The sequence below is a fragment of the Macaca thibetana genome, chromosome 9 (assembly GCF_024542745.1).
Source record: "Macaca thibetana thibetana isolate TM-01 chromosome 9, ASM2454274v1, whole genome shotgun sequence".
Taxonomy (NCBI): Eukaryota; Metazoa; Chordata; class Mammalia; order Primates; family Cercopithecidae; genus Macaca; species Macaca thibetana.
This window is the reverse complement of record NC_065586.1, coordinates 34,932,776-34,959,401: the sequence shown is the minus strand read 5'-3', so window position 1 is coordinate 34,959,401 and position 26,626 is coordinate 34,932,776. Positions and strand designations below refer to the sequence as shown.

Genomic DNA, 26,626 nt, shown 5'->3' with positions numbered 1-26,626 from the left:
GGCTGGTAAACACTTAATAACTAGATCTTAAGAAGGAGGAACACTGACTTGTGGTGGTTGCTCATTTCTGTGATGTAAATACTCCTACTATGGCTGATTTCAAGCTGCCAATGGATGACATTGAACACAAAGCCGGATAAAGATTATACAATTGGCTTTCACTGGTACAAGCCAGCTGTGCACACTACTGGTTATATCTGTTGATATTTAACATATTGGAAATTAAAACAAAAATTTAAAAAATACTTAGTAACTCATTTTAAAATAATATATGCTACCATAAATAACATTTTATGAAAAATGATTATATTTTCAAAAAAATGAGAAAAGTAGCACTATTTTACATTTTTACAAATTATTTTAAGGTCAGATTTAACTGAAGACAGCTAGATTCTCATATCTACTTCTACACTGAATCTGCTGCAATATGTTGCTTTAGTTGGTATGTGAAGAAAATCTGGGCCTCACATAGACTCATGTTAGAAAAAGGGAGGAATATTATAATAGCGGCTGTAGAAAATCATGGATATTCTTCATCGATACACCAAAACTTGACAACTGGTTGTCTCTTAAGGGTTAATTGCAATGTACAATCTGAGACTGTATCAATTACATTAAAATCCATTGATCTGTCTTGTACTTTGGATGAATTTTTTACTCACATAAGATTTTGTAACATCCTGAAGTATTCATTTGGAAAATACTGGCTCACTGAGTTCAGGAGATCTTCCAAATGTGGACGCATTTCATGACACACTATTATAAATCACATTTCATTAAAGTATAACCAGTTTGATCAGAAAACTATGAATATTGTCAAGCTCACAATGGCAGATGCAGATTTTCCAAAATTCAAAGTTTTGCCTTAAAAGCTTGTGACAATAAACACCATGAGTTGTTTCCCTTGAACTGACAAGCTCACTTCATTTGTTTTTGAGGAAATGTCTTCAAGTTTGAATAGCCATCATTTGGCAATTAGTCATTCTTTTGAAGAAAATGATGTTCTGTGGAAAAACGGGCAGTTAATTCATCTTGGCACTCAAATAACACACGTGCTTTTCCTCAAGAACACCACGGGTCTTCAGGACGCAGCAGGGGTGCTTTCTGCGGCTGTCCTACTTCAGGACACAGAATATCAAAACAGCATGTACTCAGAGTCAAGGTTTAACGCAATGGTAATTTTTACTGCTTCATCAAAGGTATTCTTAAGTAAAACTGACTTTTAAAAAAAAACTGCAAGTGGATGGCAGTGAAGAATATAGTGAATACTAATACAGTTTGTGTCACTGACTTAAGGCACCAACAATTTACCACTCCCCCACCACCACTGTTTTTGCACCATCAGTGCAGATATCAAAACAGAGAAAAAGAAAAATAACATCTTAGCATTACTGTAAAAATGGTTTTGATCTAGCAAGCCTCATGAAAGTGTCTCAGAGTCACCCCCAGGGTTCTGCACACCACACTTTGAAAACAGTTATTCCACTCTAATCTAGCCCCTACCATCCTGGCTTTCAGCTTAAAGAACTGCTCAGACAGGCTGAGATTTCAGCTCCAATAGAGCAGCAGAGACAAAATAAACATATCCAGTAACCCTGACAGAGCCTGTATGTCAGAAACTGGCAAAATGGAAATTATACTTTATAACTACATAAAACAAAAGAAAAAAAAATAACACAAAGAGAAGACTTCATTGACCAGCTTCTGTCCCATCAGTTCAGGAAACTGGGACATGATCTTTACTGCCAGATTCCGGACTGAGCTCTCTGGAGGACCCAGTGCTCCACCACCACTTCTACCACCCACCACCACGTGCAGGGACAATCCACAGGTAAGTAAGGAGGGTGGAGTGACTTGATTTTCCTCTCTGTTCCTTTCCTTTTTAAAAAATGCAGTCACATAGCTGGGTGGTGGAAATTTCTGAAGATACCACATTTTCTCAAATCAAAATAATTTTCTATTTAGAATTAAGGAGCTCCCAAAGATACCTTGTCAGATACCCAATGGCTCTCAAAGTTTTACTCTTTTTTCCAAATACATAGAATAAGGTATCTGAAGACAATGAACTTGAAACTATAGGGGGAAATCCAGGGGTCCTACAAGTATTCTCACAAACTAGACCTATGGGTTGAGATGGCAGGTGGTGTCCACATTCACTTTTTGTGGGGAAATGCCCAGCTTCAAAGAAATCAGATTATTCTGGAGAACAGAAAAACAATTTAACAAAGATTCATGGGTGTCTGATAGGCATAAATCATCCTTTACATTGCTTTAATCATCTTTCAAGCACAACTCTCAGAATTTTAATTAAACAATAGCTCTATCAAAAATGGCTAAGTCCTCACGCCTGTAATCCCAGCACTTCAGGAGGCTGAGGCAGGAGGATCACCTGAGGTGAGGAGTTCAAGACCAGCCTGACCAATATGGTGAAACCCCCTCTACTAAAAATACAAAAATCAGCCGGGTGTGGTTGTGCGCACCTGTAATCCCAGCTACTTGGGAGGCTGCAGCATGAGAATTTCTTGAACCCAGGAAGTGGAGGTTGCAGTGAGCTGAGATCATGCCACCGCACTCCAGCCTGGATGACAGAGCAAAACTCTGTCTCAAAAAAAAAAAAAAAAAAAAAAAAAGGCTTGGTTCAGAATACCTGATACAGAAAAAGAACTTGTACCTGCTAACATAAACCATATTCCGACAATTCTGGAGATGGGTTATACAGATTCTGTAACTACAAGGAAACTTCTATATGTCCAAACTCTAGGCAGACCAAAAGCTCACGAGACAATTTTTTCATTAAACTGCTAAAATAAAGGCCGAGAACCTGCACAAATGACGCGCCTGGAGGTAGAATTCAAATGTCTCCTTTTAAAAAAGAAAACCCTTAGATCTGGAGAATTATCATTCTACATTCTCACTGGTTTGGCCAAAACTTATAAGCAAGAGTGTCAAGCTTATAATTATACTGGTAGAGTTAATAGGTTAAACTCCACCATTATTATTCATCAAAAAAATTCACATGGCTTCCTACCCTTAACATCTAAGCACTATTATTATACTGAGTGCATAGGGCTATAGCTGAGTACATGGCTGCCTGTTAAGTAGGGTATGGTACACAGATGGCATGTAGGGAAGAAGGGCAGTGAAAGATCCAGTAACATGCATGATATCCGCAAAGACAAAATAGGTAAATAAAGAAGCATCTTTTTTGATTTGTGCAAGGTGATGGATTCAGTTTTAGGGAGCCTAAGCCACTAAAATGGCAGGGCAACAGCAGGACCACCAGGTGGAAATGTTCCACAGGCAAGGAGAATTAGGGGACTGGTTATTGGATTAGAGCCCAGATAAGAAATAAACATCTGAGGCTGGGTGCAGTGGCACACGCCTGTCAACACTTTGGGAGGCCAAGGCAGGCAGATCGATTGAGGTCAGGAGTTCAAGTCCAGCCTGGCCAACGTGGTGAAGCCCCATCTCTACTAAAAATACAAAAATTATCCAGGTGTGGTAGCATGTGCCTGTAATCCCAGCAACTGGGGAGGCTGAGGCGTGAGAATTGCTTGAACCTGGAAGGTGGAAGTTGCAGTAAGCTGAGATCACACCACTGCCCTTCAGCCTCAGCGACAGAGCGAGAGTCTGTCTCAAAAAAAAAAAAAGAAGAAGAAGAAGAAGAAGGAGGAGGCTGCGCATGCTGGCACATGCCTGTAATCCCAGCATTTTGGGAGGCCGAGGTGGACGGATCACTTGAGGTCAGGAGTTCAAGACCAGCCTGGCCAACATGGTGAAACCCCGTCTCTACTAAAAATATAAAAATTAGCCAGGTGTGGTGGCACATGCCTATAATCTCAGCTACTTGGGAGGCTAAGGCAGGAGAATCACTTGAACCCAGGAAGCAGAGGTTGCGGTGTGCCGAGATCGTGCCATTGCACTACAGCCTGGGTAACGGAGTGAGAGACAGTCTCAAAAAAAAAAAAAAAAAAAAAAAAAAAAAAAGAAGAAGAAGAAGATCCTTGTAATATAAACAAGGAGGAATCTACAAAGTATTATAATTACTTATTCATAAGTAGGGTTCTAAAGAAGCCCTGGAAACAGAAAGGAATTAAAAAGTCTTTCCTAAAAGACACACAAGGAGACAAACCAAAGTTCACTTGAACTAAAATATGCATATCACAGGAAAAAATAGAGAAATCTTTCTTATAAACATCAAAAAACACATCAGATTTATGAATTAACCCTTCTATTTGCTGAATATCTATTGGGAGCTTGTCGTGGGCTATTCTAGATAGTGGGAATACAGCAGTGAATGAGAATAAGTCGCTGCTCTCCCAGATTAGAAGACAGAAATAGATGAGGAAATAATTTGGGTGGTGCTCCATTCTTAAAAGAACAGTAAAGCAGAATAACGGATTTGAGAGTGACAAATCAGGAGCTGGGAGTGGTGTGGGAAGAGGCTATTTGTTGTAGATAATTTCTCAGAGGAGGGAATGTTTGCACAAAAAGCCTAAATGAAGAGAAGGAAAAAGTGATACCAAGATCTATGAATAATTTATCACATTCCAATAACCAAGTAGGCAACTGCTCAAAAAAACTAAAACATAAAATGGATGTTATTTTATATTTCACAATTTTTACCCCTCTTTTCATGAGGCTTTAAAAGTGTGTAGAAGGTACTTATAGTAGACATCACTTACCTTTTCTTCCACATCCCTTGAAGAATAATCCTCCTCTATAGGACGCCTGAAACATAGATTATGCTGATGCCACCACATCCACCGAAAACCCCACTATAAACAGTACTTAATCTGAAGAAATAAGGTAAGATGATGCAATTGACAGCCTTACTTGGCTTTGCAATAAAAAAAAAAAAACCCTAATAATGACACTTATAACTGGGAAAACCTCACAGCGTTGTAACACAGCATTTGATGAGCACCTAGTGGACTAGCTCTGACCCGTAGCTAGGTTCCCTCAAGATGGGGTTTATGATGTCATAGTATAGCTGCACACGTCACAGAGCTACTAGACCTGCATTCAAGACAATTAATAAAGGATTTTAAAATGTGAATTCACAATATAGCAGACTGCTCTATCAACTCTGCTCCTGAAAAATCAAATCTTTGTACTACCTAGTTTAAGGACTACAATAAAAATACACTAACAAGCTAAGCAAAAGCTGAAAACTATCTTGATGTTTATGTATTAAGACAGGATTCTCAACAGTCTGTTCTATGAGGGAAAAAGCATTTAAAAGAATATTTCAAATGTTTTAAAGCTGAAAATTATAAGAATATTATAAATCAAATACCTGAATAAAGATGTAAAATATTCCACTTAAATTTTTTTTCTCCCCCCGAGACGGAGTCTTGCTCTGTCGCCCAGGCTGGAGTGCAATGGTGCTATCTCGGCTCACTGCAACCTCCGCCTCCTGGGTTCAAGCAATTCTCCTGCCTCAGCCACCTGAGTAGCTGGGATTACAGGCATGCGCCACCACGCCTGGCTGATTTTTGTTTCAGTAAAGACAGGGTTTCACCATGTTGGCCAGGCTGGTCTTGAACTCCTGACCTCAGGTGATCCGCCCACCTTGGCCTCTGAAAGTGCTGGGATTACAGGTGTGAACTACTGTGCCTGGCCTACTTTAATTTTTAAAAGTCATACTTGATTGTGCTGAGTAAGACAAACACTAAATGAAAAATGTAGTTGGTCTTCATTTTGGTTGTATTGAGTGACTTCCTTCCCATTAAAGTGTTTTTTGTTTTTGGTTTGAGACAGAGTCTAGCTGTTGCTCAGGCTGGGGTTCAGTGGCACAATCTTGGCTCACTGCAACCTCCACCTCACAGGCTCAAGCAATCCTCCTGCCTCACCCTCCCGAGTGGCTAGTGGCTGGTGGCTGAGATTACAGGTACCCGCCACCACGCCCAGGTAGTTTTTTTTTTCTTTTTTTTTGATACGGACTCCTGTTCTGTCGCCCAGGTTGGAGTGCAGTGGTGTGATCTGGGCTCACCGCAACCTCTACCTCCTGGGTTGAAGCGATCCTCCTGTCTCAGCCTCCAAGTAGCTGGGATTACAGGTGTCCATCACCACACCCAGTTAATTTTTGTAATTTTAGTAGAGACGGAGTTTCACCATGTTGGTCAGGCTGGTCTCGACTGCTGGCCTCAGGTAATCTACCCGCCTTGGCCTCCCAAAGGGCTGAGATTACAGGTGTGAGTCACCACGTCTGGCCTAGGTGGGTTTTTTTTTGTTTTGTTTTTAAGATAGTGTGGCTAACAAATTGCAAAATCAATGTAGTTAAATTTTACCTTAAGAATATATGTTGAAAATATTTGTTAAAAAGAGATTAGCCAAGTACAATATTATTTCTATATTTGCTATCCATTATCTTCTAAAGAGATGTTGTTGTTGCCTCCAATCCCTTTTTTATGTATAGCACATAAGCTGAAATCCATAATCTAAATTAAAAAGGGGGAAGAGGATCATTGTTTCTGATACTGTAAACGTAAATGGTCAAATTTCATGTTTCTAAAAAATTCACTTCTTGAAAGCAAAGCAAGTATTAGAATTTGGTCATTCTTAATTATCCAGAAGAGTTTAAATAATCTATTTTGATAATACTTCCAGTAACCACTTAAATTAAAATAGGGTTCTTTATCCTTTGAAAACAGTGCTCTAGCTAATCTTTTTTTTCTTCTGAGTTAATCCTTATGGTATCTTGGATTTCCTATTTATAGTATTTGGGGCATCATTTTATATTCTAACCAATGAGACATGTTTCACTTATTATAATATATATATATTAAAGTACTATAGAAATGAACATGATCTTTATAGAAGTCAAACTCTTTTAGCTCTGGAAGGAACTTTTGGAAGTCAATCTCATATTTGGTTTCAGTAAGAAGGAAACTGATCATAATTTGCTAGCCAGATGTATTTCAAAATAATAAATACACATAAAGAATTTGCAATTAAGATCCTAAGCCAAAAAAAGACTTTTTATGCAACAGACCTCATATAAGGGCAAACAGTAGATATTAAAATTGCTCTTAACAGTAATATGGATCATTTCTAATAATGAACAGGAAATGTTCTTGCCAAAAGCTAAAAAATAGGGAATGAATGCCTACAAACCACTTTTCAAAACTCTCATGTTAATCTTTATTTCTAACCTAAACCAACTCTTTATTGTAGTATCTATGAAACAGCCAAACTGCAATTTATATGAATTATGCTGATTATCATATTCCTTCTACCAATCACTTGGTATAAGTCTAACAAGTACTGACTTGACAAAAACCACCAGAGAAAAACAGTACAGAAAAATAGTAACGATAAAATGTGGTACATACCTACAATAAAATATTATTCAGCCTAAAAAACAAAGTCCTGTCACATGCTACAAAATGTTAATGACATTATGCTAAATATGTCAGTCACAAAAAGACAAAATACTGCATGATTCCACCTATAGGAGGTATCTAGTCAAATTCAGAGAAACAGAAAGTAGAATGGTGGTTACTAGTGGCTGAGGGAAAGGTTAATACCAAGAGGCAGTTGTTTAATGGGTGCTTAGTTCTAGATCTGCAAGATAAAAAAAGTTCTGGAGATCTGTTTCATGAAAATGTTACTTAACATCATGAACTGTGCACTTAAAAACTGTTAACATGGGCCAGGCGTGGTGGCTCATGCCTGTAATCCCAGCTCTTTGGGAGGCCAAAGCGGGTGGATCGTGAGGTCAGGAGATCAAGACCATCCTGGCTATCACGGTGAAACCCCATCTCTACTGAAAATACAAAAAATTACCTGGGAGCAGTGCCATGTGCCTGTAGTCCCAGCTACTCAGGAGGCTGAGGCAGGAGAATCGCTTGAACCCAGGAGGCGGAGCTTGCAGTGAGCCAAGATCACGCCACTGCACTCCAGCCTAGGTGACAGAGCGAGACTCCGTCTCAAAAAAAAAATTTTTTTAATGCTAACATGGCAAATTTTATGTTAGATATTTTTCCCACAATAAAAAATTTTAATAACTATAGCCCCAAATTTGATGGATATGATAATTAACTGGCTTTTCGCCAAGAAAACACTCATTAAATTGATTTTACTAAATTGCAATGAGACTGATGCTCATCATCTTAAATGATATAATTCTAAAACTCTGGACTCTCTCGTACTCCTGACCCGAGAATTATAGTGCAACAAATACAATGGCTGTTGGTGCCAGGAATTATATGGAAACAATTCCTAATGCATCGAAATGAGTAAAATTTAAATTTTCTATGACTTCACACATCCAGGGTCAGAAGCTGAACTGGGATCTAAATTTGAAACTGTCTTCTCTGCCACTGAATAATGGAGTAACAGAGTAACAGTATATATGTATCCATAGTACACATAGTGCAAACACACACACACACACACAGAAGTATAAATTGTTATAAAGTTATATATGTATATATATATATATATATATATATATATGGAGACAAGAAAGCATATATTCATTATCACTCTTAATGAACTATGGATTTTTCTAGGTAATGTTCTCTTGAGATTGTCTGGTTAAACACTGAGTACCTATGCATTTCAGGTGATAAATGGTGGAGTGGTCAATGGACTCTAAACACAGACTGCCTGGGTTCAAATCTTGGCTCTGCCTTTCCTAGCTGTATGATCTGAAACAAGTGACTTAGACTCTCTGTGCCTTGTTTTCCTCAGGTGCAAATGGTTATGAAAACACTACCTTTCTACAGGGTTGTGAAGATTTAGTCAATGCGTGTAAGGCATTTAGAACCGTGTCTGGCGGCCTGGCCCGGTAGCTCATACCTGTAATCTCAGCACTTTGTGAGGCCAAGACAGGTGGATCACCTGAGTTCAGGAGTTTGAGACCAGCCTGGCCAACATGGTGAAACCCCGCCTCTACAAAAATACAAAATTAGCTGGGCGTTGTGGCACATGCCTGTAATCCCAGCTACTCAGGAGGCTGAGGCAGGAGAATCACATGAACCCGGGAGGCAGAGATAGTAGTGAGCCAGGATAACACCATTGCACTCCAGCCTGGTCAACAAGAGTGAAACTTCGTCTCAAAAAAAAAAAAGAACAGTGCCTAGCACATACCGAATATTCAATAAAAGTTCACTTTTGTTATTCTTATTCTTATTATTGCTACATTTTACTCAAATAATTTGGTCAACAAAGTACAGCTTAGATAACATACATGTATATTAAACCCTTTGATTTTAAAGGATTAAATGTATAAAAATCGTCCCCAAAATGGAGGCAAGGAAAGAAGATTTACATAAAAGATGTCAAAATCAGAATCATTTTGACAAAGCATATGATACAGTTGGATGCTTGTCCCCTCCCAATCTCATGTTGAAATATAATCCTCAATGTTGGAAGTGGAGCCTAGTGGGAGGTGTTTGGGTCATGGTGAGTTCTCGCTCTAGTAGTTCTGAGAGCTGGTTGTTGAAGAGTGTGGCACCTCCCCTCTCTCTTGCTCCCTCTCTCTCCATGTGATACCCTGGCTCCCCCTTCTCCAGCTGCCATGATTTGAAGCTTCTGGAGGTTTCCCTAGAAGCAGATACTGGTGCCATGCTTCTTGTGCAGCCTGGAAAACCGTGAGCCAAAACAAACTTCTTTTCTTTATACGTTATCCAGCCTCAGGTATTTCTTTTCCTTTTATTTTATTTATTTATTTTGAGATGGAGCCGCGCTTTGTGGCCCAGGCTGGAAAACAGTGGTGCAATCTGGCTCACTGCACTTCCGCCTTCAGGGCTCAAGTGATTCTTCTGCCTCAGCCTCTGGAGTAGCCGGGATTACAGGCACCTGCCACTACACCCAGCTAATTTTTGTATTTTTTTTGTAGAGAGGGGGTTTCACCATGTTGGCCAGGCTGGTCTCGAACTCCTGAGCTCAAAAAATCCACCCAACTTAGGCTCCCAAAGTGCTGGAATTACAGGCATGGGCCACTGCCCCAGCCCGGTACTCCTTTATAGCAATGCAAAGCAGACTAATTTAACACAGCCAGGCCAAATTGCATCTTTAAGTTGTTTTCAGTTCCAGTCCAACGGTCAGAGTACATAAATAGTAAAGTCTAAGAGTTTAGCTCCTTACAAAAATTATAACGCAGTTTGGTCTTACCATGAAATCTGAAATAGTTACAAATTATATTGTAGATTTTTATGCCCAAAATGGCCTGCAATGTTCTAAAATATCTAGGAGAAATCTAAAGTACCTAAATTAAGAAGCATAAAACATAACCATTTTAAGCAAGCTCCTGACATCCCGGAACTTTGCTTATAAAACAACTATAAAAAATTAGCTTTTCTCCTCTATACCCTCTGGAGGCCTACTAAGCATAGTAGATTACAATGTTACAAGAAAACATAGTTACTTACAAAGGATTCCGAATACAATATATTTTAAAACCAGCATAAGCCACTTCATCTTAAAACCTAATTACTACCATTTTAATTTTAAGATCAAGGCAGGTCACTATGAGGATAAAAGCAAGCATTTATTGCACATTGACCAGATGCCAAACTCTGCTTGTGCTTCACACAAATCATCTCATTTAATCTAGTATTTTCCATGTTTTAGGTAAAGAAAGCAAAGATCAAATGATTAGTCTTAATACTTAAAACTGCATAAAATTAGTATCAACTTTAGTATTAAAATATAGTATGAAAAATACCTTCAACACTAGTTTTAAGTAAACAAGCTAAATTTAATTCAAACCGAGTATACATGTATAAATTAGGGCTCTTTTTGTTTATTTTGTTTTGAGATAGGTTCTTGCTGTGTCATCCAGGCTACAGTGCAGTGGCATAATTTCGGCTCATTGTAGCCTCAACTTCCCAGGCTCAAGCAATCCTCCCACCTCAGCCTCCTGAGTAATTTGAACTACAAGTGCATGCCACCACACTCAACTAACTGTTGGTTTTGTTTTTGTTTTTGTGTTTTGAGACAGAGTTTCACTGTTGTCACCTAGGCTGGAGTGCAATGGTGCGATCTCAGCTCACTGCAACCTCCACCTCCTGGGTTCAAGCGATTCTCCTGCCTCAGCCTCCCGAATAGGTGGGATTACAGGTGCCCACCACCAAGCCTGGCTAATTTTTTGTATTTTTAGTAGAGATAGGGTTTTACCATGTTGTTGGCCAGGCTGGTCTCGAACTCCTGACCTCAGGTGATCTGCCTGCCTCAGCCTCCCAAAGTGCTGGGATTACACATATGGGCCACTGCTCCTGGCCTAAGTTTTTGATTTTTCATAGAGACATGTTCTCCCTATGTTGTCTAGGCTGGTCTTGAACTCCTGTGCTCAAGCAATCCTCTCATCTCAGCCTCCCAAAGTGTCGGCATTCCAGGCATGAGCCATCATACCTGGCCTCTTTTTATGTATGAAGCAGTAAACAAGCCCTTGGAGATGAGAAAATGAGAAAGCTCTAGGAACAAAAGACAGTGGAGACCAACTTACAAAGGCAATACCTACCATGGTATATTACCATATCCAATAGTAAATATGCACACATTTATTATTTTTGTTCTCTATTTTGTTTTTTTGTTTTTTGTTGTTTTGAGACAGGGTCTTGCTCTGTCACCCAGGCTGGAGTGTGGTGGCATGATCATGAATCACTGCAGCTTCAATCAACCTCCAGGGCTCAAGAGATCCTTCCACCTTAGCCTCCTTAGTAGACAGTACTACAGGCAAGTGCCACCATGCCTGGCTAATTTTTTTATTTTTTTTTTTGTAGAGATGGAGTCTTACTTTGTTGCCCAGGCTGGTCTTGAACTCCTGGGCTCAAGCAATCCTCCTGACTTGGCCTCCCAAAGTGCTGGGATTACAGGCACGAGCCACTGCTCCTCGCCCATTAATTATTATTTTGTATTTGATTTTACTTTCTGGTGGCCATGGTTTACTGTTGCCCTAAGAAAGTGTTTAATCTCACAACTGGGCAAATTGAGCTCAGGTGGTTAGAAAAACTTAAAATAATTCCCACTTTTTCAACCAAATTTGCTACAATTGGCCTCTACTATGGCCTCTGAGAAGCCCAGGCTTCAGTACTGCCTGAAGCAGCCTGTGTAAGATTTTAGATTCTGGACTCTTTCTTTGTAAAGGATGACAGCAGCTTCCTAGAGAGGGTGTCTCACACTGATAGGCAGAGAGACAAGCAGGAGAGAAAGACTGGGCAAGGAAAGCATGTGGAAGTTAGAGATATACCTTTCAGATGTTCTTTACATTTTGAATTGACAGAAAAAATTGCATGTATCACGTACAACATGATATTTTGGAGTATATATAAGTTGTGGAAAAGTTAAATCTAGCTAATTAACAATAGCATTACCTCATGTAGTTGTTTTTGTGGTTAGAACATTATTAACATTCAACTACCTCTGCATTTTTCAACAATACATTGTCCTTAACTATAGTCACCATGCTGTATGATAGCTCTCTTGAACACATTCCTCCCAACTGTAATTATATACTCTTGGACCAACATTTCCCCACCCTTCCCTCTAACTAAGCACCCCCACCTCTGCTAACCACCATTCTACTCTCTACTTCTATGAGAACGTTTTAGACTCCACACGAGTAAGATCATGCAGTATGTGTCTTTCTGGGCCTGGCTTATTCACTTAACAGAATGTCTTCCAGATGCCTCCATCTTATTGCAAATGACACAACTTTATTCTTTTTTATGGTTGGATAGTATTCCATTGTGTATACATACCATACTTTCTTTATCCACTCATCCACTGATGAGTATTGAGGCTGATTCCATATCTTGGCCATTGTGAATAGTGCTGCAATAAACACGGAAGTGCAGATATCTCTTCCACACAGTGCTTTCATTTCCTTTGGATAGATACTCAGTAGTGAAATTGCTGGATCATCTGGTACTTCTATTTTTAATATCTGGAGGCACCTTCATATTGTTTTCCATAGTGGCTATACTAATTTACATTCCCACCATCAGTGTATAAGTGTTCCCTTTTCTCCACATTCTTGCCAACACCAGTTATCTTTTGTCATTTTGATAATAACCAACCTAACAGGAGGAAGGTGATATCTCATTGTAGTTTTGATTTGCAATTCCCTGATGATTAATAATGTTGAGGTTTTTTTTTTTTTTTTTTTTTTTTTTTTTTGAGACGGAGTCTCGCTCTGTAGCCCAGGCTGGAGTGCAGTGGCCGGATCTCAGCTCACTGCAAGCTCCGCTTCCCGGGTTCACGCCATTCTCCGGCCTCAGCCTCCCGAGTAGCTGGGACTACAGGCGCTGCCACCTCGCCCGGCTATTTTTTGTATTTCTTAGTAGAGACGGGGTTTCACCGTGTTAGCCAGGATGGTCTCGATCTCCTGACCTCGTGATCCGCCCGTCTCGGCCTCCCAAAGTGCTGGGATTACAGGCTTGAGCCACCGCACCCGGCATGTTGAGGTTTTTTTTGGGTTTTTTTTTTTTTGGTGAGACAGAGTCTCAGTTGCCTAGGCTGGAGTACAGTGGTGTGATCTTGACTCACTGCAACTTCCGCCTCTGGGTTCAAGCGATTCTCCTGCCTGAGCCTCCTGAGTAGCTGGTATTACAGGCACCCACCACCACACCTGCTGATTTTTGTATTTTTGGTAGAGAAATTTTGTACTAAAAACATAAAAATTAGCCAGGCCTGGTGATGCGCGACTGTAATCCCACACTCGGGAAGCTGAGGCATGCGAATAGCTTGAACCCGGGAGGTGGAGGTTGCAGTGAGCCGAGATCCCATCACCACACACCAGCATGGGCAACAGAGCGAGACCCTGTCTCATACTTATATAAAAGCATAGCAATGCAATTATGTACAGTACATATGCTTGAATAATAAATGACTGTCACTGGTTTATGTATTTATTGTATTTTTTATTATTTTACTTCAAATTATTTTAAAAAGTTAACTGTAAAACAGCCTCAGGCAGGTTTCTCAGGAAGTATCCAGAAGAAGGCACTGTTACAAGAGATGACAGCTCCATGAGTGTTCTTTCCCTGAGGACCCTCCAATGGGACAGGATGTGAAGGTGGAAGACAGCAATATGGATGATCCTGACACTATACAGGCCTGGGCCAATATGTGTGTTTGTGTCTCAGTTTTTAACAAAAAAGTTTAAAAGTAAAAAATAAAAAATTTCAAACACAGAAAAGGTTTATAGAACAAGCATAAAAAACATTTTTATGCAGCTGTATGTTTGTGTTTTAAGCTAAGTGTTATTACAAAAGTCAAAAAATAAAGAATTTACAGTAAGCTACAGTTCATTTATTGAAGAAATGATGTTTTACGAATTTAGTATAACCTAAGTGTACAATGTTTATCAAGTCTACAATAGCAAAAAGATAAAGTAAGTTAGCCAGGCATGGTGGCATGTGCCTGTAGTCCCAGTTACTTGAGAGGCTGAGGCAGGAGGATCACTGGAGCCCAGGAGTTTGAGGCGGCAGTGAACTATGATTGTGCCACTGTACTCCAGCCTGGGCAAAAGAGCAAAACTCTATTAAAAAAAAGATAGTCTACAGTAGTGTACAATAATGTCCGAGGCCTTCACATTCCCTCACCGCCCACTCGCTGGCACACCCAGGACAACATCCAGTCCTGCAAGCTCCACTATGGTTTTGTGCCCTATACAGATGTGCCATTTTTATCTTTGATACCGTATTTTTACTGAATGTTTCCTATGTTTAGATACACAAATACTTATTATTGTGCTCCAATTGCCTATAGTATTCAGTATAATCACATCCTGTACAGGTTTGCCGCCCAGGAATAATAGGCTGTACCATACAGCTTAGGTATGTAGTGGGCTATACTATACCATCTAGGTTTGTTTAAGTACACTCTAGATGTTTGCACAAAGATGAAATAACTATACCATTGGTTCTGTTGGATCAGAAGGGGAAAAAAAAAAGATGAAATCGCCTAACAACACATTTTTCAAAATGTATACCTGTTGTTAAGTGATGAATTACTGTACTTGGCCATTTTTATGTCTTCTTTTGAGGAAAGTCTATTCGGGTCTTTTGCAGATTTTTAGAAAGTCAGGTTGTTTTCTTACTATTGAGTTGTTTGAGTCCTTCTTGTGTTTTGGATATTAACCCCTTATCAGATGTATAGTTTGCAAATATTTTCTCCCATTCTGTAGGTTCCCTCTTCACTCTGTAGAATGTTTCCTTTGCTATGGGGAAGCTTTATAGTTTGACGTAATACTGTGAGTCCATTTTTGCTTATGTTGCCTGTGCTTTTAAGGTCGTATCGAAAAACTCATTGGCCAGACTAATGTCAAGAAGTTTCTTGTTTCCTTGTAGTAGTTTCATAGTTTGGGGTCTTATATTTAATCCATTTTCAAGAGTTGATTTTTGTTTATGGTGACAGACAAAGGCCTAATTTCATTCTTTTGCATGTGAATATCCAGTTTTCCCAACATCATTTATTAAGGAAATGGCCCTTTCCCCATTGTGTGGTCCTGCCATCTTTGTTGAATATAAGTTGGCTGTAAGTAAACGCATGGTTTTATTTCTGGACTTTATATTCTGTTCCATTGATCAATGTATCTGTTTTCATGCTGGTACCATGCAGTTTTAATTACTATAGCTCTATAGTATATTTTGAAGTCAGGTGGTGTTATGCCTTCAGCTTTGTTCTCTCTCTCTTTTTTTTTTTTTTCCACAAGACAAAGAGTCTTGACTTTCAAATGATTATCAGTACACCAAGTAATAACGTGTAACAAGTTCTTAAGTTCTATAATCTAGTAAACATGATTAACAGAAACTAAAAGCAGCCCAAACAATTATACCAATATTGTTGTTCTAACCATTAGCAGGAATAGATTAAGGCTGAATGTTGCTTCACACAGGTTACAAATAAGTATTTACTACTTTTTCATAGATAAAGCCCTGGCAAATTCAGTAATGCATTAGGGGGAAAATTATTTAATCCCTTTCTTTCTTCAAAAAAATTGGTTTTGTTTAATTAGATCTAAGAAAGAAAATGTCAACACTGACATATATGTTGCTTGAACCAAAAGGTATACGAAAATAGACAACATATACCAATTAATTTTCTAGGAAACACGAAATCTTTAGATAAAGTTCTCAGTCTGGGGGGAAAAAAAAACTGCATTTGTTACTCTCCAAAAAGGGGAGGGACCTATTACATAATATACAGAAATAATTTAATGCCTTTCCATAAGAATATAACTAGAGCTATGTTGAAACTTCATATTCCATGACAGCATCTAAAATGCCAATTCATAGAACAGGTGCTTTTTTCTTCTCCTACCCATTTACACAGCAGTTTTCATAGGTTTCTGGCCGGATGTTGCAAAGGCCAAGAGGTTGTTCAAGACTTCCTCCTTGTTCTGCCAGAAGTAGATCTGGAGGATGATCATCTTTTCTCCTGGGTCTCCTTTTCCACTTCAGTATTTCAGCTTCATTCGCCTTGAACTCTTTTTCCCTCTGCAGCTGGCACTGTTCAATTTCACCCTAAGCTACTTCTTTGGCCTGCTTCAGTCCCCCATCCATCCGCCTGTGGGCCTTGGAAACCTCAGCAGCCCGCTTCTGGGTCTGTAGTAGCTGCAGGATACCCTGCAACGGACTGGCCATGGCAGGGGTTCCAGCTTCGTTCTTTTGGTTCAAGATTGCTTTTGTTATTTGGGGTCTTTTGTGGTTCTGTATAAATTTGGGGACTGTTTTTCCCTATCTTTGTGAAGAATGTCATTGATATTTGATAGGGATTGCACTGAATCTGTAGACTGCTTTGGGTAGTGTGGACTTTTTAACAATACTAATTATTCCAATCCATGAACATTTATTTGTGTCTCCTTCAATTTCTCTCATCAATGTTTTTTATAGTTTTCAATGTAGACATATTTCACCTCCTTGCTTAAATTTATTTCTAAGTATTTTTTTCATAGCTATTGTAAATAGAGTTTTCTTGATATTTTTTTCCAGGTAGTTCACTATTAGTAGATAAAAACAATACTGATTTTTATAAGTTGATTTCATATCCTGCAACTTCAGTGAATTCATTTATTAGATCTAACAGGTTTTTCTGGTGGCATCTTTAAGGTTTTCTAATTTTCGTTCCTTTTTTTTAAAGGTCGTGTCAGATGTAAGATCATGTCATTTGTGAACAGGGACAAGTTGACTTCTTCCTTTCCAATTCAGTTGCCTTTTCTTTCTTTCTTTTGTCTAATTGCTCTGGCTAGGACTTTCAGTACAACGCTGAATAGAAGTGGCAAAAATGGGCATCCGTGTCTTTTTCTCTTTTTTTTTCTTTTTGAGACAGAGTCTGGCTCTGCCACCCAGGCTGGAGTGTAGGGGCGTGATCTTGGTTCATTGCAACCTGTGCCTCCCAGGCTCAAGCCATCCTCCCACCTCAGCCTCCCAAGTAGCTGGGACTTACAGGTGTGTGCCACCATGACCAGCTAATTATTTGTATGTTTTCTGGTAGAGAAAGGGTTTCACCGTGTTGCCCAGGCTGGTCTCTTAACTCCCGGATTCCAGCGATCCGCCTGCCTCAACCTCCCAAAGTGCTGGGATTACAGGTGTGAGCCACAACACCTGGCCTGGTATCCTTGTCTTATTCCAGATCTTAGAGAAAAAGCTTTCAACCTTTCTCCATTCAGCATGTTAGTTGTGGGTGTGTCATATATTGCCTTTGTTGCATTGAGGTACATTCCTTCTTTATGTAATTTGTTGAGAGTTTTTATAATGAAATATTGAATTTTTCAAACGCTTTTTATGCATATGTTGCGATGATGATATGGTCTTTTTCCTTCATTCTGTTGATGTGATGTATCAGGTTTACTGATTTGCATATGTTGAACCATCCTTGCATCCCTGGGAATGAATGGTACTTGATCACTGTTAATGATCTTTTTAATATGTTGTTGAATTTGGTTTGTTAGTTTTTGTACCTATGTTCATCAGGGATACTGACTGTAGTTTTTGTTGTTGTTGCATCTTTATATGCATTGTTTTAAAGGAAAATAGTTATTATCTGCCAAAACAGAGGTCTACTTCTGAATGAAATCTGTTTAAAGACAAGTGTTTTTCCTGAACTATGTCTGTTTTCTTCATTTAATATTGTCTCTACCTAATACATTCAATACCATAACCAGGCTTTTCTCCCCTCTACCTTTTAAGAAAACCACTATAGTTTTATCTCTGATAGGACTACAAAATCCACATTTGTGAAGAGCACTATGAAGATGTCGTCACAACTATTCAATGAAGCAGAAATTTCCCAAAGCCTCTGTTTTCCAAATATAATTCTTAATAGTCTGGGATTTACAAGGGTTATAAATAACAAACGATAAAATAAGGCAAAGAAAACAATCTCTGGCTAAACATAGTGGCTCACGCCTGTAATGCCAACATTTTGGGAAGCTGAAGAGGGAGGATCACTTGAGGCCAGGAGTTCGAGACCAGCCTGAGCAAGACAGCGAGACCCCATCTCTACAAAAAATTTAAAAGTTAGCCAAGCGTAGTGGTATACACCTGTAGTTCTAGTTACTCCAGGAGACTGAGGCAGGAATATCACTGGAGCCCAAGAGACTGAGGCTGCAGTGAGTCACAATCATGCCACTGTGCTCCAGCCTGGGTGACAGAGTAAAACTCTGTTTCTTAAAAAAAAGAAAAGAGGTGGCCAGGCACGGTGGCTCACGCCTGTAATTCCAGCACTTTGGGAGGCTGAGGCAGGCGGATCATGAGGTCAAGAAATTGAGACCATCCTGGCTAAATCGGTGAAACGTCTCTACTAAAAATACAAAAAATTAGCCGGGCGTGGTGGGAGGAGCCTGGAGTCCCAGCTACTCAGGAGGTTGAAGTAGGAGAATGGCATGAACCCGGGAGGCAGAGGTTGCAGTGAGCCGAGATCGCACCACTGCACTCCAGCCTGGGCAATAGAGCAAGACTCCATCTTGAAAGAAAAAAAGGAAAGGAAAGAGAAAAGGAAAGGAAAAAGGAAAGGGGAAAGGAAAAAGGAAAAATTATCCAGGCGTGGTGGCATGCACCTGTAGTCTCAGCTCTCAGGAGCCTGAGTCAGCAAGAGAATCACTTGAACCTGGGAGGTGGAGGTTACAGTTGGCTGACGTTGCGCCACTGCACTCCAGCCTGGGTGACAGAGTGAGACTCTGTCTCAACAACAACAACAAAAAAAAAAAAAAAAAAAGAAAGAAAAGAATCCCTAAGTCTTACTCAAAAAAGAAACTATAATGTTTCTCTTTCCAAATTTCAACGTCTAGCCTATTTTTTTTTGTTATTCATTGTCTTTTATTGTGGTAAAAGACGCATAACATATTCACCGTTTAAGTGTCGTTTGTAGTGTTCAGTATATTCACATTATTGTTAATCAGATCTCCAGAACTTTTTCATCTTGCAAATCTGAAACTCTATACCCATTAAACAATGACTCCCCATTTTTCCATCCTCGCAGCTTACTCTTTTACTAAAGAAAATCATACAGAAAAAGGCAAAAGGAATAACTGTATTTATACTGAGTTATTTTTTCGTTACTGCTAGTGACAAACTACACATTAGTAAAATTAAGAAGGGGAACGTGAACATTTTCTATGAGTATCCAAACTTCATAGAAAATCATTACAAATTACAGAAAAATCTTTAACACTCTCCCAAACACTAAAATAAATTTGTTTGCATTTTTATTGTAAGTATAAAACCAAACTCTTTTTCTGAAATTTGACTCTGACTGATTTATACTTCCTGAAATTACCTCTGAAACACCAAAATTTATTTAACGCAAAGTACTGTCACCTTCAATACACTGGGATGAAAACAAAAAAGCGTATTCTAAAGCCAAAAACTAACCTTTAAAGAAATATACTATTATATACAAAATTATCAAAATGTGAGCACAGATACATAACAAATTCTTGTTGAAGTTGAAAAAAGCTGGTTACTAACAGTTCACGAGTTACTTTTTATTATGGCCTCTGAACCTTGAATTACCCTCAATAATGAGTTACAGTTCAAAGTAGTGGGTTTTTCTGAATTGATTAAGGAACATTCTATAATACAGATTTAGCATTAATTGAAAAAAATTTACTCTCTTCCTTTTTCTGCCAACCTTTGTTCATTTTTATAGATAATTCTAACAGAATACAAATGTTCTGTGTAACAGATAAAATATGAACAATGAAAAACAGCCAGGGGAAAGAATACATAAAAATAAGGAGCAATAGTGAAAAAATCAACAGTAAAACAGAAATTTTTATTTCAAAATCTTTTTTTTTTTTTCCTTTTTTTTTTTTTTTTTTTTTTGAGACGGAGTCTTGCTCTCACCCAGGCTGGAGTGCAGCGGCGCAATCTCGGCTCACTGCAAGCTCCGCCTCCTGGGTTCACACCATTCTCCTGCCTCAGCCTCCCGAGCAGCTGGGACCACAGGCGCCCGCCATCACGCCCGGCTAATTTTTTTTTTGTATTTTTAGTAGAGACGGGGTTTCACCGTGTTAGCCAGGATGGTCTCTTATCTCCTGACCTCGTGATCCGCCCACGTCGGCCTCCCAAAGTGCTGGGATTACAGGCGTGAGCCACCGCGCTCGGCTCTATTTCAAAATCTTAGCAGGAACACTTTTCTCCTTCAGTAAGAGTCCCTCACCTAAGAAAATTAATATACTGAAACTAAAATACAAGATTCAATAAAACACTGACCGTAACTAGATCTACTTAGCTAAAATTATATGAAATCAACCTAACATAATGCAGACCATCTTTAATACACAAATATGAGGTTGCAGACCTATTAACAAGAGAAAATGTTGCTTGAGGTTTTCTATTTGTGTGCTCATTTTTTGTTTGTTTTGTGATTGCCATCTACATCCTTCCTAGGCCTATCTGGAACCAAGAAGATGGATTTTTGGCATAGCTGGCCAAAACAGAGAAATGCCATTCCAATTTTCCACTAGATTAAAAAAGAAAATTTACAACTCACACATGACAATATTTCCAAGTATCCCTTGTTAAATCGTTCCTACTTCAATCCCCCACGGCATGCTAGGGCTGCTTTATTCCGAGGGACTCCTTACACAGTGTGCGTTTAGAATGGAAAAGATAAGAAAGGATAAGATATGAAGCCATCAGAAATTCAGAAGTTAGTCACTTTCGGCAAACATCATAGGGTTAACAGAGTTCAGCTTGATTAGGAGAGTATAATCTCTGAACAACATTCCCTAGTGGCTTTCTCTGCCTCCCTAGCATCTCCTTGTTTCCAAAAATACAGAGGTCCTTGGAGAGGTTAAGTGTTATATGAGAACTAATTCTCTGGAGGCAGTATGCCGACCTTGACAATCTCCAGAGTTTCCTTCCCCCCCGTGACTCCTGTGATGCTGCTCCTTTCATCTTTCCCTTCTATCTTTGCTGAAACCTTGAGAAGTGGTCATTTATAAAGAAGAGTTATTTAGCTTTCAGAGTCGAGGCCTCCAGGCTTCATCAGCAGCTATGGAGAATTATACTTCAGAAAGTCACTTTTAAGGTACATCCTTCCCACTGGCTCCATCTGAATGACCTCACCCACCTAGGTCTTCATGGCAGTGTTATCAATTCCCAAGAGTCTAGGAACAAGAAAAGTTCAAGGTGTCCACTCTGCTGCCTTCAGAGTAGATCATACATTTGTGAAATGAATATGGATTGCATATTAATTATACTTAACTAGGTATAATGACATTTTGTTATATAAGAAAATGTCCATAATGTTTTAAGACTTGTATACCCAGAAGTAAGTAGGAGTAAAATGACATGATGTCTGGGATCTGCTGAGCAGCTTAAAATACTTCAGCGACAAGAAGAAAAAAAGAAGATAGATGAGGCAAGTGCTACAAAATCTTTTTTTTTTTTTTTTTTTTTTTTGAGACAAGGTCTCGCTATGTTGTCAGGCTGGAGTGCAGTGGTTATTTGTAGGCATGATCACAGTGCACTACAGCCTTGAGCTCCTGGGCTCAAGCAATCCACTGGTCTCAGTCTCCCAAGTAGCTGGGACTACAAGGGCATGCCACCACACCTGGCAAAATTTTTTTTATATTAATTTATTTTTTATTATAGAGACAGGATCTCAAGCTGGTCTTGAACTCCTGGACTCAGGCAATCCTCTTGCCTCAGCCTCCCAAAGTGCTGGGATTACAGGCATGAGCCACCATGCCTGGCCTAGCAAAATCTTAACAATTAGTAACTTTATATGTACGTGGAATCATTCTTCTACTCTTCTGTATGTTTGAAGTCTTTCACAACAAAAGAAGTTTTAACTTCCCATTACCCATTTAAAAACCATATTATTTCCAGAGGATGTGTCACTATTTTAAAACTACTTGTATTATACATACAATATTTTTGCTTTTTACCATTTTGATTTCTGGAAAAGATTTCCGCCTGGCCAGGTTATTTAAAATGGACTCTCCAGGCCGGGCGCGGTGGCTCAAGCCTGTAATCCCAGCACTTTGGGAGGCCGAGATGGGCGGATCACGAGGTCAGGAGATCGAGACCATCCTGGCTAACACGGTGAAACCCCGTCTCTACTAAAAAATACAAAAAACTAGCCGGGCAAGGTGGCGGGTGCCTGTAGTCCCAGCTACTCGGGAGGCTGAGGCAGGAGAATGGCGGGAACCCGGGAGGTGGAGCTTGCAGTGAGCTGAGATCCGGCCACTGCACTCCAGCCCGGGCGACAGAGCAAGACTCCGTCTCAAAAAATAAAAAAATAAAATAAAATAAAAAAAAATGGACTCTCCACTTTATTATCAAAGGTTTTACCAGAATCCAGTGGGTCTAGTCCTATATATCAACACAAGTACTTAATAAATACCAGCTTCCATTAAAAATAAATCAGCATAAAAATAATTTAGACAAGAAGAAAACCAAGACAACATTTAACCTCCAGTTATCAGGATTTGTTAATGGCAACTCGTGCTTCCAACTTTTTGACATTACCACCACTGTGATTTTGTTTTCAAACAGAAGAGAAAGGCTCCATTTATTACTACAAAGTTATAAAATAGAAAAGCAAAATTCCAGTCTCCCTTGGTGTACCTGCACCTCACCTCAATCCATCAGCAGAACGGGGGCCTGACAGCCAAGACCAAGCTCAATAGTTGATAGGTCTCTGATGATTTTCAGAGTATATTCTTGATTAGCAGAAGCTCTGGAAAGGCCAGAGCAGTCAAAACAACTAGTATCAAATGACATTAGATGCAGAGAATCAAACCCACTGAATGTTCTGCTCACACCTTTTGTTCCCACACTGTTTACTGATAATCTGATAATATAAACAAGGAAGGTGAGTGTCAGAAATTCCTCTTTATATACAACCAAATTTAAATCTAAAACATATGGAAATTTACAATCCTTAAGTTTGAAGAAAAATGAGTCAAGCAGCAAGTAAATATAAAGCCATAAGAAATTCAGAAGAGTCAGTCACTTTTGGCATACATCATAGGGTTAATAGAGTTCAGCTTGATTTCCTACTCCTTATAAGATACATGACATCGTATGATAGTAATAATACTCATAAACAAACAGCTGCTGGTGTCACAAGAACTTAAATGAGTAATTATGTTCAGAAAATTCTGACTGCTAAGAATTGTCTTCTAATTCTTCAAAAAATCACGATCCATGCATGGTATGGAGGATAATTCTTAAATAAAATAATCCATGAGTCAGCATACAGATTAGCTTCTTAATCTCTTTATATTTCTAACATGTGAAAGACAAAAACCATAGTTTACTGTTAGATCAAATACTTCAAACAGGCCGGGTGCAGTGGCTCACGCCTGTAATCCCAGCACTTTAGGAGGTCAAAGCAGGTGGATCACTTGAGGTCAGGAGTTCAAAACCAGCCTGGCCAACATGGCATAACCCTGTCTCTACTAAAAACACAAAAATCAGTCAGACATGGTGGCACATGCCTGTAATCCCAGCTACTCAGGAGGCTGAGGCATAATAATCGCTGGAACCTGGGAGGTGGAGGTTGCAGTGAGCAGAGGTTGCAGTGAGCTGAGACTGCACCACTGCATTCCAACCTGGGCGACAGAATGAGACTCCGTCTCAAAAATAAAACAAAACAAAAACAACAACAAAAAATACTTCTAACAACAGAAAATAGAAAAACAGCAAAACTCCATGAATTTACTATCCAGATTTAATAACTATCAATATTTATTAGCATACATTATTTGAGATTTTTAAAGAAGCATTACAAACATAAACACAGGTTTCTTCTAGTTCCTTGATTCTGCCTTCTCACAAGTTTCTATAATCTTCCATTTTATTCAAAACATTCCCAAATTTCCCACATCCCAGTTCTCACCCTTTTGTCTCACAAACCCATCTTTCTCTTACTTCAAGACAAGTTTCTTAAAAGACTCTATACTTCCAATTTCCACTTCCCCTCCTCTTATTCTCTAAGCTAGTTTCTGTCCACTGGACTCCTATTCAATTCCAAGCCCTCAAAAACCCAAGGCTACTTTTCAGACTCCACATTACTCAACCTGTTGGCAACTTTTCTTTTTTTTTTTTTTTTTTTTGAGACAAAGTCTCACTCTGTCACCCAGGCTGAAGTGGAGTGGCTCCATCTTGGCTCACTGCAACCTCGGCCTCCTGGGTTCAAGAGACTCTCGTGCCTCAGCCTCCCGAGTAGCTGGGACTACAGGCATGTGCCACCATACCCACCTAGTTTTGTATTTTTAGTAGAGACAGGGTTTCTTCATGTTGGCCAGGCTGGTCTCGGACTCCTGGCCTCAAGCGATCCACCTGCCTCGGCCTCCCAAAGTACTGGGATTACAGATATGAGCCACTGCACCCAGCCACCTGTTGGCAATTTCTGAGTGAGGCTCACAGATGTGGCTGTCACCCAGCCTGAAGGTCCTCAGAATTGCAAATTACCGTATTTAGATAATGGGAATCTATTGCTGGGACTTCAGCCCCAGAATTCTGGGGTAAAAGGCATCTGTAGAACTTAGTGAGCCAGGACCCACCCAGAGGGAAGTAGAGTCAGAAGGAATAAAATGTATTTTCATCTGGAAAATCCCAAAATCATGAAAAAAAGTATATGCTTTCTATTTGATTCACACAGACAATAAAGACTAAAGGAGCTACACCAAAATGTTATCTCTGGATGTTAAGATCATGGATAGTTTTCATATTCTTCATTTTAGTAATATTTATTTTCTACAATGAACATGCATTTTTTTTTTTTAAACAAGGGTGGGTGCATGTGTGAGGGGGTGTGTGTGTGTTTGTGTGTTTAAGCAAAAGGCCTGGCCTACATGCCTGTCTTTCAGCGTAACAAAAGGTGTTGCTAGGGAGATACAGCTCTACAGAACATCGCAGAAAACCTCCAGGGAACGAGTGGGTGTTGGCAGCTTTAAAGAGGAAAGAAAAGTAGGCTGGGTGCATGGGAAAGGAGAGCTCTCACACCAGTCTGGCCTAATATAAACCAAGAAGTGCCTGGTGTTCCCCCCACGCCTTCCAGTCAGCCACCAGGTCCTTTTTATTCTCCCTTTAACATACCACAAAGGTCTCACCACTGCTGTGTACCTCACGCTACCTTGATTCCACCAGGCATCCTGATGGTGTCTTCACTTCCGACTCACTGACTTCCAATTCCACCTCCACATGGCTACTAGTGTCTAAACTGAAAATATGGTGGGCACCTGAAAATATTTCAGGACTATTTAGAGTACAGTGTACTCTAAACCCTGAAATGTATACAATCCTCTGCTTACCTTCACCAGCTGGACTGCCCAACCCAGACACCTGGCTCCAGTTAAACTCAATACCCATAGTTCCCTGAACATCCCATGCCCTGGCTTTGTGCCTCTGTGCACACTCTTCACTCTGCCTAGAATATGCTTCCTCACCTTATCAACCTGGCAGACTCCTACTCATCCTTTGTGTCTAGCTCAAAGGAGATCTGTAAAACACTCCTAGTCAGCTGGCTGCTCCCTCTTCTGTAGGCCTTATTCATTTTCTACATAGTATTTTACAGCACTTCTTACCCTACTGGAGTTATTGCTAAAATATGTCTACCCTACCAAACCATGAGATATTTAAGGCCCGAAACTACATATCCACATGCATCTGGAATAATTAGACACAGCAGACATTCAATAAATATTTGATGAACAAACAAATGTGTTTGTTTTTGCTATATATTTTTATAGATATCTCAGAAATAAATTTTCGGATCTGGAAACAGGTACTGACTGATACTGGTGCTCTCTGAATGAAACCAATTCAAAGTTAGAGACCTAACTGAAAAGAAAGTAATGATCGAGACAAATACATACTGGGCAAATGGTAAGATTTCTGTCATCTTAACAGCTAAGGACATCAGAACTGTATCGATTTCGAATTAGCAACCCTCTCAAATCATACTTTGAGGATTCCATATTCCGGAAGGGTTTTTGTTTTTCTGTCCATAGTGGTAGTGGCAGTGGAGATGGGGCACTGCTGAATGTCTGTTAAAATGCAAGGCTAATCACAATATGTATCTTTTCTTCACAATCAAATCAGCAAGAATGGCTGATAACCAAAATGGAAAATTTAAGATCAATGGCAATAAAACAGAATCTGCACCTAATTCTCATTTCCATGTATTTTGACTTTCAACGATGCCTGCC

General features: G+C 39.5%; 2 protein-coding genes and 1 pseudogene across 22 annotated transcripts in view; all 3 read right to left on the bottom strand.

The window, feature by feature from the left end:
* Window positions 1-26,626, bottom strand: part of CCNY (cyclin Y) — an 876,528-nt gene that overhangs the window by 387,251 nt on the left and 462,651 nt on the right. The gene's annotated exons all lie outside the window — the stretch shown is intronic.
* CREM (cAMP responsive element modulator) overlaps window positions 1-26,626 on the bottom strand; it is an 86,829-nt gene that overhangs the window by 37,579 nt on the left and 22,624 nt on the right. The window contains exons 1-2 of one of the 20 annotated variants that reach the window (XM_050804832.1): window positions 4,686-12,719; window positions 2,481-2,602 (exon numbers count right to left, since the gene is read on the bottom strand). The exons of 16 other annotated variants lie outside the window; for them this stretch is intronic. In XM_050804832.1, the coding sequence (XP_050660789.1) occupies window positions 2,481-2,602; window positions 4,686-4,763 (200 nt within the window). In that variant the 5' untranslated portion in view covers window positions 4,764-12,719. Of the gene's footprint in view, window positions 1-2,480; window positions 2,603-4,685; window positions 12,720-26,626 lie in introns of those variants that run through there. 3 more of the 20 variants (XM_050804800.1, XM_050804801.1, XM_050804811.1) reach the window with 3 other exon arrangements.
* LOC126962989 (V-type proton ATPase subunit G 1-like) lies at window positions 15,555-26,626 on the bottom strand (annotated as a pseudogene). The gene has a single exon (XR_007728878.1). The product of XR_007728878.1 is annotated as a V-type proton ATPase subunit G 1-like (transcript).